We start from the raw sequence: 15,310 nt of genomic DNA on the forward strand, positions 1-15,310 counted from the left end.
TTTAGGCTTTCTCGCACCTATTACATTTTTCGCTAAATATTTGAACCAAATTTTATGGAGTTTGGGATTAGATTGGGATGACGTTCCTCCAGAGAATATCGTTTCTCGATGGAATCAATATAGATCAGAACTCGAGTCTCTTTCAAATCTTGAAATTCCTAGATTTTTAGAAATTCCTCGATCCAAATCTTGTGAATTACACGGATTTTGTGACGCGAGTGAACGAGGTTATGCTGGTGTTGCGTACTTGAGAATGAAGATTTCGGAGTTCGAATACAAGTCGATATTAGTTCTGGCAAAAACAAAGGTTGCTCCCTCAAAAAAGGTATCGATACCAAGATTGGAGTTGTGTGCCGCCGTGTTGTTAAGTAATATGTTAAGTTATATAAAATCGGTATTTGTTTCCAATTTCACTATAACTCGCACATTTGCCTGGTCAGATTCAAATGTTGCATTATGTTGGATCAAGTCTCCACCAAGTAGATGGAAGACTTTCGTCGCCAATAGAGTAGCTTCTATTCAAGAAAAGGTTAGTCCAAGTTGCTGGCATCATATTAATGGTTGTGAAAATCCAGCAGACATCGGATCTAGAGGTTGTCTACCCTCTGAGCTTTTAGATAATTCGTTATGGTGGGCGGGGCCCCCTTTTCTTAGAAGTGTTTTTTCTGTTTCTAATGGAATTGCAGAAAATTTCTCTGATGATGAGATAATATCGGAAACGAAACTTTATAGTTTCAATGTTCATGTTGAAGATGGAGTAGTTTCTTCTTTATTGGAAAAATATTCGTCTTTAAGTAAAATACAGTCTATTATGGCCTATATTTATAGATTCATGAATAATATTCGGAAAGATAAACATAAGATGAGTGGTATTCTTACTGCCATAGAATTGAATACGGCTTTAATGATCGTTGTTAGAAACGTTCAGAGTATTGTTTTTGCGGAAGAAATAAAGCGGTTAAAACAAGGTTTACCTCTTTCGAAACCTCTACGCAAATTGATGCCGTTTCTATGCGATTTCGGTTTGCTCAGAGTAGGCGGTCGTATTGTTAATAGTAGATTATCTTATGATAAGAAATATCCGATTCTGCTACCTAGAAAACATAAATTGACGGAATTAATAATCGAAAGTTTTCATCGCAAGTATTTGCATCCCGGTCTACGTACACTGCAGTATTTGCTCTCGCAACAGTATTGGATTCTGTCACCTAGAAGGGCAATTCGCAGTATTATTTCAAAATGCTTCAAATGTTTCAGGACGAATCCTAAAACTTTTCAGCCATTGATGGGAAATTTGCCTCCCTTTCGTATATCCCAGGCTAAACCGTTTTCGTGCGTGGGTATCGACTTTGGTGGTCCGTTCACCATCAAAAGTAGCGGATTGCGATCTGCTAAAATGCAGAAATCGTATCTTTGTCTGTTTGTTTGTTGTGCTACAAAGGCATTGCATTTAGAATTGGCTTCGGATCTAAGTACTGCCTGTTTTCTGGCCGCCTTTCGTCGTTTTATTGGAAGGCGCGGTCGAGTATCACACATTCACACGGATGGTGGTACTAACTTTGTAGGGGCAGCAAATTATTTGAAGAACATCTTGAGGGATGTTGCGGAATACGAAAAATTGGAATGGTCGTTTAATCCTCCCGCCACACCACATTTCGGTGGTCTTGCTGAGAGCGGTATCAAGTCGGTCAAAACACATTTGTATCGTGTAATAGGAGAACAAATTCTCACTTTCGAAAAATTGAACACATTATTAGTTCAAATAGAAGCTGTGCTCAATTCGCGCCCTCTGACAGAACAAAGTTCAGATCCCAATGATTTTTCGGTTTTGACTCCAGGTCATTTTTTGACATTGGAACCGTTATCGGCTTTGCCGGACCCTGATTTGACTTCGTTGAATTTCAATCATCTCGATAGGTGGCAATTATTGACTCGATTGCACCAAGATTTTTGGAAGCGATGGCACATTGAATACTTGCATTCTTTAAATCAACGATTGAAATGGACGAGCGACGGTGTTGGAATAGATGTCGGTGATTTAGTTCTGATAAAGGATGAAAATCTTCCCCCATTGAAGTGGAAGATTGGTAGAATCACGGAATTATATCCCGGCAGGGATGGAGTTGTTCGAGTGGCTTCGGTGAAAACACCTGATAGTCAGTTCAAACGTGGACTTACTAAATTATGTCCACTACCAAAATCAAATTAGTTTTTTTTTTTTAATTTTTTTATGTATACATGGAGGTTCGAGTATATATGCACTTGTTTATTTTATTTTGCTTGAATCAAGCTCTACATTGATTTTTTTTTCGGGTTCTATTTGAGAAAAAAAATATCTTGATATTTTTTGGTGAGCGGAATGTTAGGGTTTCGCATATTTCTTGGTTTGTGAATTTCGGAACGAATAGACCAATGTCGAAATATTTTGTTTGTTTTCCCTTGTTTGCACCACAATGTGTAATGCTGGCAACACCGGAATTTCGAGGGAAGAGATATTTCCCCGAAGAGAAGAGAAGAGATTTTCGCATCTTCGTCGACGGTAGATTTTCGTTGCATTTTTGGAGAGTGTCGTTCACATTCGGTGAAGTTTATGGTCGAAAGTGAAAGAAAGGTGAGTCAGATTATCGTTCTGGTGTTACTTTTTGATCGCTTGATTTTTTTATTATTGTTCGAATTTCATACAGTCCACTTGCTCTTTTGTCGCGCTTAAACATACATATTCATCGATGGTATTCAACACTTTGGCCTCGGAAACTTCTTCCAATGACCGAAATGCCCGAAGTGTATCACCGAGAATGGAGTCAGCGAGCAAGATTGAAGTTGGTGCGGAATCTAGTTTACTTTCTTGCACGGGACCGATTATAGTCCAACCAAAAAATGTATTGACTGCGGTCGGGAAACCAACAGATGATAAACGACCATCCCTATCGAACACCATTGAATATGTGTCAGCTCCCAACAACATATCTACAGGGCGCGACAAATAGAAATTTTTATCAGCCAAATCCAAATGTTCGAAATGTTCAATGATTTCTGGAGACAAAGACACAGAAGGTAAACTATTGGTTATTTGAGGTAATACGACGGCTTGCAACTCTAAAATATTCGCACTTGATAATGGGTACAATTTGCATGTTACCATGCCTAAAGACCTAGCTTTTGATTTGCCAATACCTGAAACGTGAACGTCTGTGGGATTAATTTTTAAACCTAACCTATGGACCAAACGTTCAGTGACCGCTGAAACTTGGGAACCGGGATCAAGAACAGCTCTGATGGAACTTATAGAGCCATCCGCAGCCTGAATTCTAGCTTGAACAGTACCAAGCAATACTTGATTAAGGGAGGCTACTTCTTTATTCAAATGACAAGAGTTGACTAAATTTTCACCTACGTTTTGGGCATCGCGATTAAAACCTTCCCGAGTGACTGAAGAATCGAACGAACTACAATTAGGGTGTAAGCTGGTGTGGTGGCGATTGGAACTGCAGAATTTACAAGAGTTCTTTGAAGAGCAATCTTTAATATTATGGAGGCCTAAACAATTGAAACAGCGTTTTGAACTCTTCAAGAAGTTAAGTTTGGATTCTCGTGACATAGCTATGTACTGTGGGCAGGCGAAAAGTGGATGCGAATCACTGCATTTAGGACAATGAAATTTTCGAGTGTTTGGAATTCTAGAAGATTGATCGGGAATTTGACGTTGAGAAGTGGAAGCAGAATTAGTACTGAACATATTACGTGGTTTTGTTATGACTGGATTGACATGACGAGAAGTAGATGGTTTGGGCATGATTTTAGAGGAATTTTGCTGACAGAATTCATGTGCTTGGAGTTGCTGTGTAACGAAATCCATAAAACTTTTGTACTCGGGAATTTCAGAAGTACCAAGTTGATTTTCAAATGCTCTTCTGGTATGAGGATCAATGTTCCGCAACGCCAAAGAAAATAACAGAAAATCTGATAAGTCCTTTATCCGTAATGCTTTGATGGCATTGACAGCAGTTTGATGGCAATTCAAAAACTCTTTAAGATTTGCAACCGAGCTGTTTTCATTCAGGTACATGGTTGCTAGGAGTCTAGGATTTTGAAATCGATTTTTCAAAGCGTCATAGGCTGAAAATTCTGAATAGGTGCTAAACTATGATTTTCATGGATCAACGAGTTAAACAATTGAAAGAACTCTGGCCATTCCGAACTGTCTCCAGAGAATGTACGAATATTAATCTTAGGAAGCAATAGGGGTGAATCCGGATTTGACTGGGAATTTTGCGAATTAGTAACTGGGGTTGCCGGTAATTCTTGGCGTTTTAAAGACAAAAATAAAGCTCTGATTTGGGTAATTATATCATTGTATGCTAATTCTGCATTACTTGTATTGACTTGATCTTCCGGTGAAAGCGAAAAATTCAATTCCATTATCTCCTCTTGTAGAATCTGAAATCTCGATTCATAGGCTAGAATCTTCTCCTGATACGCTTCCAGTTCATATAATTTTGAAACATCGAAATTTTTCACTCGATTCCAAATATCGGTCACATATGAGAAAATATTAGCTCGTTTGTCAACTAATTTATTCAAGGCGACATTGCCAGTATCAGTTTTCGGTGGCATCTTAGTAAAGAATGAAAACAAAACAAAAAACTGGAAGCGAACGCAGAAAAAGATTATCAATTAAATTTATGAACTGAACTGATACAGATGTTGAAGTACTACGCGGTCTTACCAGCTGTAAGCGATGTTGCCAGACGTTGATAAATATCTGATAGAATTCAAAATCTTTCAAAATGGGTGCCAAATTCAAAAAATACTGAAATTTTGAATATTTTATTTAAATCAAGGGGTGCAATATCCGGCCCGAAGGACCAAATTTGTGTTGGGGCCGTTTGAAAAATCCAAATATGTGAAGGGCGCAAAATTAATGGTTTTCAAAACCAATGAAAATGAAGAAAATTCAAACAAACCGACGATTTGAATTAATTCTGAAATTTATTGAAAACTTGAAAATAGATGGATTCAAAAGTGGACTGTATAATCAAATTTAAACTAATTATCTCCCAACACAACACGAAAGGACAAGTGCACAGTCAATTTCGAAAAGTGATCTTACCTTCTCAAGAATGAACTAGTTGTCTAGGATCTCAACGGAATTACCACTCCTCGAACAGATTGATTGAGCTCAACAACCGAACGGGATGGCTGATCCTGAAGTCCTGAAGCTGCAGGGCTGAAGAAAGACTTGAGCACTTATCCTTGTGACCTTTCACTGATCACGCCACTGTTCTCACTTACGAAGTGAAAATTCACTATTCTAATATTTGTTCGAATGAATAACTTTGAACAAAATATTTTGTGATCGAATTTTATGGAAGCTGAATTTTATTTGAAATTATCGAAAGCGAAATTATAAACAATTAAAAATGGCTGCAGATGTTTCGTATCTCGACTTAATCTCTTCGATTGACAAAAGATGAATGATTGATAAAATGCATACCTATGCGTCGTCGCAAGGAATCTTACAGCTGGTAACATATTGTATCTAAATTATGAGTTTCACCGGGTGAAATCAAAAATGGAAATTTACGAATTTTCCATTCAAGAAAATGGAAACAGAAAAAAAAACAATTTGACGAACTGACGTTCACCTGGCGTGAACAACAAAATTGTCGATATAAAACTGTATTCATTCATACAATTTTGTTTTAAAATCAGTCTGTTTTCATATTCGTTTAGGAACATCTTTATAGTAATCATATGAAACTAATTCAGGATTTTTTTTAAACTGTTTGCTATCAAAAGTTTGGTAATACAGTGAAATGTCCTAATTCAATTCTAAAACAAAGATTTATTTGGAATATAAACATATATACATATAAACATAAGTGCGGTCAATTTAAAAGTAACACAACCAATTAAATTAACAATAAGATATTATAACATACTGAGATCATATAAAATATATACATAAAAATTTTAGTTTTATATCACATGTGTTGTACCTATATACATAATTCAGGATGAGGATTACGGAACATTCTTGTTGGACAAGATCTTGCGAACTGGTCTCTTCTTAAATTGTGAGACGTCTCTCAGCGTAGTACAGTTGTATTTTAAACTTTATCAGCTCCAAGCAACTCAGAGCATCCTTATATGGACTATGTCCATGATCGGATGTCTGAATTGCTTTGTTCAGATGAACTGACATCAACTGCTTTAAGGAGTTCCTGAAGGGAAAACCGCGCTCGTGAGGGAAAATGAGAGACGTGTCCACAATTTTAGAATGGACAAGTTTCAACACTCGCAAATCATTGTCCAACGCGTGTCCTATCAGAATGGTGTCCTCGTCAATAAAGTCCAATAAATCACTCTGCACCTGTTGGAAAGTTTTCGACTTTGGGCCATACACATCACTTTCGGTTACTCCAGAAAATCTGGTATTGTAGTCCACAACTTCTTCCTCCGGTTGCACAAAATAATCGTACACTGTGGCACCATCAAAACCCAAAACGGTTACCCTGCAAAGTTCCAAGCCTCGCACAGTGTAGCACATTTCGCAGTCTACAGCGAAAACCTTCCGTTTCACTTTTTCGCTGCGTTTCGTACTCACGAAACCTTGCAGGGGCTCGTTGATCCCGGCCACTGTACCATTCCATACGTGGTGTTTTGATGATGTGCAACCTTTGGATCCTGGAGTATTCTCGCAACATGTATGGCGGCAGTACGAGATTTTCCCCCAGTGGTAGAAGCACTGCTGTTTCGTCAAGTAACCGTGTTCGTTGACGAACTGATCGTTACACCTAACGCAGGTCCTCTCAACTGCTGTCGGTGAATTCCGATCAAAATCCTCCTCAATACCAGCCAATCTCTTCGGGATCCTGAAAGGTTTTCCGAAACAATGTTTGTACAGGCGGACTTGGTTCTTAACCTTATCCACCTGTGGAAAACCATTGGAAAAGAGATCCTCCGGAGCTACGGTGTACTGGATCAGGAGGTTGTACAATCTTTCTTCGGTCAATCCAAATACTGGCGAAACAGCGGCTTCCACACTATGGGGGATATTCCTTTCTTTGGCACCTGTTCTATTTTCGCTACAATCTTGTGATGGTGTTTCGTCCCTTGCCGAGCGAATCGGCTTGTAAACGTTGGGGGACGGCTTCTTACATTTCTTCTTATTAGGCCTCTGCTGCTGGGGACACCTCGGTGAGCCAACATCAGATTGTTTTTCTGGAAAATAAAAGTTGATTGATGAATACGCCAATGACGCTGAATCTCAGTGTTAATAATGGTCAGGGATATAGTGGATTTTGAAGATTAGATAGCGAAAAGAAAAAAAAGACTCTATGATGTACCTATGCACTTTCAGCGGTGGGTAAATAGTCTGCAGGTTTTCAAAGATGTCAGATTAAGATACTGTCATTTGAGCCACCTTAATTTGAGAAGAAAAGAATGTATATTATGAAAGGTATTTCAACATTGAACCCTGAATCTTTCAAGACTTGAGACCAATTCAAAAAGTCTCGAAACTAGTAGTTACAAGCATTTAACTTGTGGACAGAAGAACTTTCCCTCCTTGTTCTAATTATACATTTGAGCCACCTTATTTTGAGGAGAAAAGACTGTATATTATGAAAGGTATTTCAACATTGAACCCTGAATCTTTCTAGACTTGAGACCAATTCAAAAAGTCTCGAAACTAGTAGTTACAAGCATGAAACTCGTGGACAGAAGAACTTTCTCTCCTGGTTCTAATCATACATAATATCATTATTTTTGTAATTCCAGATTGGTCAACTTACCGTAAAAACTTGAATGCCGACGTTGACTATCGTTGTGGTGCCTCCTGATCCTTTTCTCATCCTTGTCACTTTCTTCGGGCAATAAAGGTCTTCTGTGCTGCTTGTTCGACGAAGCCATATGAATGTTGGCACCGTAATAAGTTGTCCCGTTCACCTCATAATGGCTAGTCTGAGGCACATTATTGTAACGAGGACTGGCAACTTGATGAGAAACATTCTGATGATGCTGGATAGGTTGGAGGACCGGTGGCTGTAAAAACTGGGTTGTGTGCCAAGCTGGTGGCTGTACCAAATTCTGGAAAAAAAATTCAAGATTAGTACGGGACACAGAATAAAATAAACTTTTATTTAATTGATGCAACAAACCGGATGATTGTTGTTGGAAGACCGAATTTTCAAAACGCTGAATTGAATTGAATCATCTCAATTTACTGAAAAAGTAATGAATTTTTCATGGTGTGGTTTACTGGGCTGTTTCGATTATTTTGGAAGAATTTGGAAAATTATTCTAACAGTAGATTCTTGAGGTCGAAAAAAACAATTTTTTCCTTTACCATTTTTTACGAATCGACTCGTGTTTGAATTTCACTATTACAAGTATAAGATTTATTCAAACAAATCAGCGCATGCACTTGACCCCCACTTTCTCTGTCAAGCTGTCAAGCTGAAAGTGAAACACATTAATTAATCCCATACACAGAACAGACCCATGACTTACTTTATGATCCCATAAAATTCTCCGTCAAGCTAACATTGTGTTCTCTCAAAAAGATAAAATTCTCCTCTAGTCTGCAGTTTTATTGTAACTGTGGAAGGAAAATGAAGTTTCAAATAGTAAATACGCTCTTTATGTGCGGAAACGAAAATCCGTAACAACTCGGTTTGAAAGATACAGACTGTTGCCATGAAAAAAATTTCTTGTTCAAATAGGCTTTTGCGTCGCTTGGCTATCGTACTGTAAAATATCCAGGAATCGAGTTTCTTGAACGAACATCGACATTTCGACGAAAATGAAAGAAGCAAAACACGGAGAAATTCTCGTACAATGAACATTTCTGTATCACAACTTTACACAGACTGAGTATCTGAAGAACTGTTCGGCCCTGTTGGGAATTTTGGCACTTAGTCAAATTGGCTACAATACGCATGTACCTCGAATATTCGAAATTTGAAAATGATAAATGACAGATGACAGATATATTTCAAGAAATACTTCAGCGGCCGTTTCATGAACTATTGGGAATTTTGCCACTCAGTCAAATTGGCTGTAGTACGCATGTACGTATTCGAATATTCGAAAATGACAAATGATAGAAAGAAAAAATATTAAAGTTTTGATGTATTTCAAGAATTCAAATTCGGCGTTACGATTCGACATATTTTCAACGTCAATCAATGTTCAAACAAAAATTTACTTACCCCTCTGCGATCGGAAAACATAGCTGGCCTGCCGTACGCTGAAAGATCCGGATGATACATCTTGACAAAATAGCAAAAATCACAAAAATCACAAAAATCACAACACGTTGAATTTTTCTCACAACTAAGAACACTTCTGTATCACAAGTATACCAAGCGAAGAATGATCTGAAGAACCCTCTTTGGGCCCTTTATATGAGATGGGCAAAATTTTTGCATAGTCTAATTGCTTAATACGCAGGTCATCAGGTACCTACCCCTTCAGTTATCTCCAAAAATTTTGGGCGGATTCGTCAAATGACAGGTCTTTAATATAAGAAAGTTCCAGGTATTAAAGATAAGAAAGGGTGCATGTCAGATTTCAGCGGTCAATACAAACAGTATTGAATTGAGTATGTAACGCATAATTTGAATAGAATAAGAACAACTCATAAATTAATATCAAAAAGAAAAGTGAATAGAATCAAGAAAAATTACAACAATACTTTCATGACAAATTAGACTCAGATGACATAAAATCATGAAGGAACAAATAACAGAATCTTACATGAAGGAAAAATTTTGATATAACAAGAACTTAGTTGAATAATTATTATAGAATAGTTTGAAATAACTTTTTCGAAACCTGAGAAAATTCTATTTTGATTGTCTCTTTTATTTATAATTTTATTCAGTTATTTTTACGCAATTCTCGTTTCAGCACATGCATAAATTCTCGAATATTCTTCCATTATCCTCGAAAGAATTTCAATTTGAACCTATTAATCATAAATTCAAAGAATCTCCCTATTAGTTTTGAATGATGTGCCTACCATAAGATGAGCAGGGTTGTCCGTACAGGGAAGTAGAGGATGTTGTTTAGGCCATTTCCTCGAAAATCAACTTGTCATATACAATAACACTATTAATTATCAATTATCTTTGAATGTCACCACTAATTTGGTACCTATCTAAGGTCCCTCAGGCCCTTCAATATTCTTATTCTTACTCGTTCAAAATATCTGCATGAAAAAAAGAGTAGGTACGCCAAAATGATATTCATTTCCACAATTCTTATATAATTTAGAACAAAAATAATCTCTCTGTCTTTCTCAAGGATGCCCCAATTTTCAGTAAAACTTGAAAACCATTATTTATATTCGAAAACATACTTGAGTAGAGCAATAGAACATTGAACTTTATTACATGTCAGATTACAGGAATTGTTGAAAATGGCTACCTCTAGCTAAGATAAAAATATATGGACTGCCGAACTTTTTCGAAAACATATCAATTTGGATAGCATATGACGTCCTGTGTCTTGAAAACAAAACAGTTTTCGACAAAGGTCCGAGGTCGCAATCTTTCTGAAACACCATGTATAGCTTATATCATCCTGATTCAGAAAAAAACTACTTTCGTTCAATCAATTCTCGTTTCAGCACATGCATAAATTCTAGAACATTCCATTATCCTAGAAAGAATTTCAATTTGAACCTTTAAACCATAAATACTCGAACATTCTTCCATTATCCTCGAAAGAATTTCAATTTGAACCTATAAATCATAATTTCAAAGAATCTCCCTATTAGTTTTGAATGATGTGCCTACCATAAGATGAGCAGTGTTGTCCATACAGGGAAGTAAAGGATGTTGTTTAGGCCATTTCTTCGAAAATCAAAATCAACTTGTCATATACAATAACACTATTAATTATCAATTATCTTTGAATGTCACCACTAATTTGGTACCTATCTAAGGTCCCTCAGGCCCTTCAATATTCTTATTCTTACTCGTTCAAAATATCTGCATGAAAAAAATAGTAGGTACGCCAAAATGATATTCATTTCCACAATTCTTATATAATTTAGAACAAAAATAATCTCTCTGTCTTTCTCAAGGATGCCCCAATTTTCAGTAAAACTTGAAAACCATTATTTATATTCGAAAACATACTTGAGTAGAGCAATAGAACATTGAATTTTATCACATGTCAGATTATAGGAATTGTTGAAAATGGCTGCCTCTAGCTAAGAGGGACTGCCGAACTTTCTCGAAAACATATCCATTTAAAAAACATATATGACGACCTGTGTCTTGAAAACAAAACAGTTTTCGACAAAGGTCCAAGGTCGCAATCTTTCTGAAACACCATGTATAGTGTATATCATCCTGATTCAGAAAAAAACTACTTTCGTTCAATCAATTCTCGTTTCAGCACATGCATAAATTCTAGAAAATTCCTTCCATTATCCTAGAAAGAATTTCATTTTGAACCTTTAAACCATAATTTCGAAGAATCTGCCTATTAGTTTTGAATGATGTACCTACCATAAAAGATAAGCAGGGTGGTTCATACTGGGAAGTAAAAGATGTCGTTAAAGCATACGTATTGTTCTCCCTCCATTACCTCGAAAATCAAAATTAACTTATCATATACTTAATAACACTATTAGCCCTTTAGATCAATTCTCTTTGAATCGCACCCCTAATTTGGTATCTACCTAATGTCCCTTACGCCTTTCAGTCTTTTATTATTCTTCGGGTAAAATATTTGCATCACCTAAGATACCTACCGTAATTTCAAACGGTCAATTTTATGAGGATTCCAGGAAAACAATACGACTAACATCGACTTTCAATACTCATAAACTAATGTCTTAGAACTACATAGGTATATGGCGAATCTGGAGCTCCTTTTTGTTTTATTTGTAGGCTACATACCTTGTTAAATGACCAATATCATCCATAACATAGAAAAGCGTTTTCGAGCTTTCATTCTCATGAACAATAAAGTTATCAAATAATTGCAATTTTCCAATTTTGACACCAAAATGGTCTCACGTCTCAAACAATTGAATTTTATTTATTAATGAAGAATACGTGGTCAAATTCAAAGGTCCGAAATTATTAAATGAATAATAAGTACCGGTAGATTCGGGTAGATTCGGCAGCTAAGATAAAAAGAGATGGACTGCCGAACTTTTTCGAAAACATATCTATTTGGATAACATATGACGTCTTGTGTCTTAGGATCAAAACAGTTTTCGACAAAAGTCTGAGGTCGCAATCTTTCTGAAACACCCTGTATAGTGTATATCATCCTGATTTAGAAAAAAACTACTTTCGTTCAATCAATTCTCGTTTCAGCATATGCATAAATTCTCGAACAATCTTTCTATTATTCTCGAAAGAATTTCAATTTGAATCATTTGAATAAACCATGATTTCAAAGAATCTCCCTATTAGTTTTGAATGATGTGCCTACCATAAGATGAGCAGGGTTGTCCATATATATATATATTCTTTTGAATGTCAGCAATACATTTTTAGTTATCAAACAATATAGCATATGTATGAGTTTTAGCAAAGGTTAGTGTAACGGGGTACCATACAATTTAGAGTATGATACAAGAGCTTAGGGGAAAACCTCAGTAAAAAAACCCTGTCTCCCCGTGAGAAGTGTAGTGAAGACAAATTTGTTTACAGAATAAGCTTTAAATACTGAAGGGCTTCCTTTCCATTGACATAAAAATTTCTTTATCCTATTTCCATTTCGAAATAATATCTGAAACAAAGAAACAGAGCAGAAAACGAGAAAAAAGGCGAATAATAAAGCCTTCATCCAAACTTATTTCAAGACTTGATGATGATTGAAGAAAAAAATAAATAATCATAGGTACATAACTTGTTTTTCAATTGCATTGGGAGGAATATCATCTCTGCGTCAAAAATCTTCTGCTGATCTTGGTGGAGGATCACCCTCGTCGTTAGAAATGCCTTCAGTACTCAAATTAATAATAGCCAAATCTTGCTTTTGACTGGGAGGGCCTTTCGACCAGGTTCAGTCTTCCAAGTGATGATTCTTCTATTCTTCAGTTGTTCGAGGAACGCTACAGGACCCTTATATTGGGTAATCATCTCCCATAGATATACCAGTGGTTATTCAGGGAAGTAAAGGATGTTGTTTAGGCCATTTCCTCGAAAATCAGAATCAACTTGTCATATATACAATGACACTATCAATTATCAATTATCTTTGAATCTCACCCCTAATTTGGTACCTATCTAAGGTCCCTCAGGCCTTTCGATCTTCTTATTCTTCCTCGTTCAAAATATCTGCATGAAAAAAATAGTAGGTACGCCAAAATGATATTCATTTCCACAATTCTTATATAATTTAAAACAAAAATAATCTCTCTGTCTTTCTCAAGGATCCCCAATTTTCAGTAAAACTGGAAAAACCATTATTTATATTCGAAAACATACTTGAGTAGAGCAATAGAACATTGAATTTTATTACATGTCGGATTACATGAATTGTTGAAAATGGTTGCCTCCAGCTAAGATAAAAATATATGGACTGCCGAACTTTTCCGAAAACGTATCTATTTGGATAGCATATGACGTCCTGTGTCTTGGAAACAAAACAGTTTTCGACAAAGGTCTGAAATCGCAATCTTTCTGAAACACACCCTGTATAGTGTATATCATCCTGATTCAGAAAAAACTACTTTTGTTCAATCAATTCACGTTTCAGCACTTGCATACCTTCTCGAACATTCTTCCATTATTCTCGAAAGAATTTCAATTTGAACCTATAAACCATAATTTCGAAGAATCTCCCTTTAAGTTTTGAATCATGTGCCTACCATAAAAGATAATCAGAGTGGTCCATACTGGATAGTAAAAGAAGACACATTAATTGACCACACTATAGAAGTATACCAAAAAGCGTTCTGGATGATGCATCTGGATGATGCATAGATGAAACTGCGAATATTTTCCTTTAAAAAGTTCCTTTACTCAAAATGATATCTTTCGGCCTGCACATTTACCATCAAAATTTCCCTAGAATAAGTCAACTTCAATTTTGGCCATTATTTTTGTCCTTTAGGCGAAAGGTACAAAACGTTCTGGAAAAGGGGAGATCCTTTATTGGATCGGGGACATTTCTCAATTTCATTTTTCCATTCAGTGTGAAAGGAAATTCAGTTGAATCACAAGTGTCATTCGTGGGACGTAGCACAAGTGTCATTTATGTGCGAAGCATAAGTTCATCTGTGTGCGAAGCATAAATGTCACCTATGTGACGATCTGTTGTTCCTCGAAAATCCTGAAAAAGGTGGAGTATTTTTGTCGTTTAGGCAAAAGGTGCAAAACGTTCTGGAATAGGGATATTCTTTATTGGACCGGGGACATTTCCCAATTTCATTTTTCCATTCAGTGTGAAAGGAAAATCAGTTGAATCACAAGTGTCATTCGTGGGACGAAGCACAAGTGTCATTTATGTGCGAAGCATAAGTTCATCTGTGTGCGAAGCATAAATGTCACCTATGTGACGGTCTGTTGTTCCTCGAAAATCCTGAAAAAGGTGGAGTATTTTTGTCCTTTAGGCAAAAGGTGCAAAACGTTCTGGAATAGGGAGATCCTTTATTGGGCCGGGGACATTTCCCAATTTCATTTTTCCATTCAGTGTGAAAGGAAAATCAGTTGAATCACAAGTGTCATTCGTGGGACGAAGCACAAGTGTCATTTATGTGCGAAGCATAAGTTCATCTGTGTGCGTAGCATAAATGTCACCTATGTGACGATCTGTTGTTTCTCGAAAAATCCTGAAAAATATGTAGTCAGTTAAAGATTCGCCAAGACCAAACGGTTGCACTGAGGTCGATGAAATTTCGAGATTTATTACTAGAAGAAATGCTTTTTATGATTATGTATCATATTAAGCTCTACGATGATTTTTCTGGGAGATACGCGTGTTGAAGTTTGTTCTTCAAAAAATCCTGAAAAATATTTTTTTCAAGATCGAACGCTTGAACTGAGGTCGATGAAATTTCGAGATTAATTACAAGAAGAGTTGCTCTTTATGATTATGTAGGTATCTCATTAAGATCTACGACGATTTTTCGTTGGGAAGGATATCTAAATGAGGGAACTCTGATTTTTAACGGAAAAATCAAATTATATTGAAACGATTCAAGTATAGAGTATATTGTATGAGATAAGTGCCTCGTCTGATTATTTATCCATTCAAGGAATTTCTGCAGGATAATTGATTTCGTCATATCATCAAAGATGTCCAGAATTCATGAAGGGAAATATTTTACTAT

At 36.4% G+C, this 15,310-nt stretch overlaps 2 protein-coding genes across 2 annotated transcripts; both read right to left on the reverse strand.

The window, feature by feature from the left end:
* Positions 1 to 2,662: 2,662 nt before the first annotated feature.
* On the reverse strand, positions 2,663 to 4,066 carry LOC123306990. Its single transcript, XM_044889191.1, has one exon. The coding sequence runs from the start codon at positions 4,064 to 4,066 to the stop codon at positions 2,663 to 2,665; it is 1,404 nt and encodes a 467-aa protein (XP_044745126.1).
* A 1,925-nt stretch (positions 4,067 to 5,991) lies between these two features.
* LOC123307374 (putative exonuclease GOR) lies at positions 5,992 to 8,416 on the reverse strand. The gene is made up of 3 exons (XM_044889656.1): positions 8,351 to 8,416; positions 7,797 to 8,091; positions 5,992 to 7,224 (listed from the first exon to the last, which is right to left on the reverse strand). Exons 1-3 carry the CDS (start codon positions 8,351 to 8,353, stop codon positions 6,071 to 6,073), a joined length of 1,452 nt encoding a protein of 483 aa, XP_044745591.1. The 5' UTR covers positions 8,354 to 8,416; the 3' UTR covers positions 5,992 to 6,070.
* Between the last annotated feature and the right edge of the window lie 6,894 nt (positions 8,417 to 15,310).

This window comes from Coccinella septempunctata, chromosome 2 (assembly GCF_907165205.1).
Source record: "Coccinella septempunctata chromosome 2, icCocSept1.1, whole genome shotgun sequence".
Lineage (NCBI taxonomy): Eukaryota > Metazoa > Arthropoda > Insecta > Coleoptera > Coccinellidae > Coccinella > Coccinella septempunctata.

Excerpts from the sequence above, each read along its gene's own strand:
- LOC123306990 (XM_044889191.1), bottom strand. The coding sequence starts at position 4,066 with ATGTACCTGAATGAAAACAGCTCGGTTGCAAATCTTAAAGAGTTTTTG.
- LOC123307374 (XM_044889656.1), bottom strand. Across the intron at positions 7,225-7,796 it reads TCGGCATTCAAGTTTTTACG|AAAAACAATCTGATGTTGGC; the intron begins GTAAGTTGACCA and ends TTTATTTTCCAG.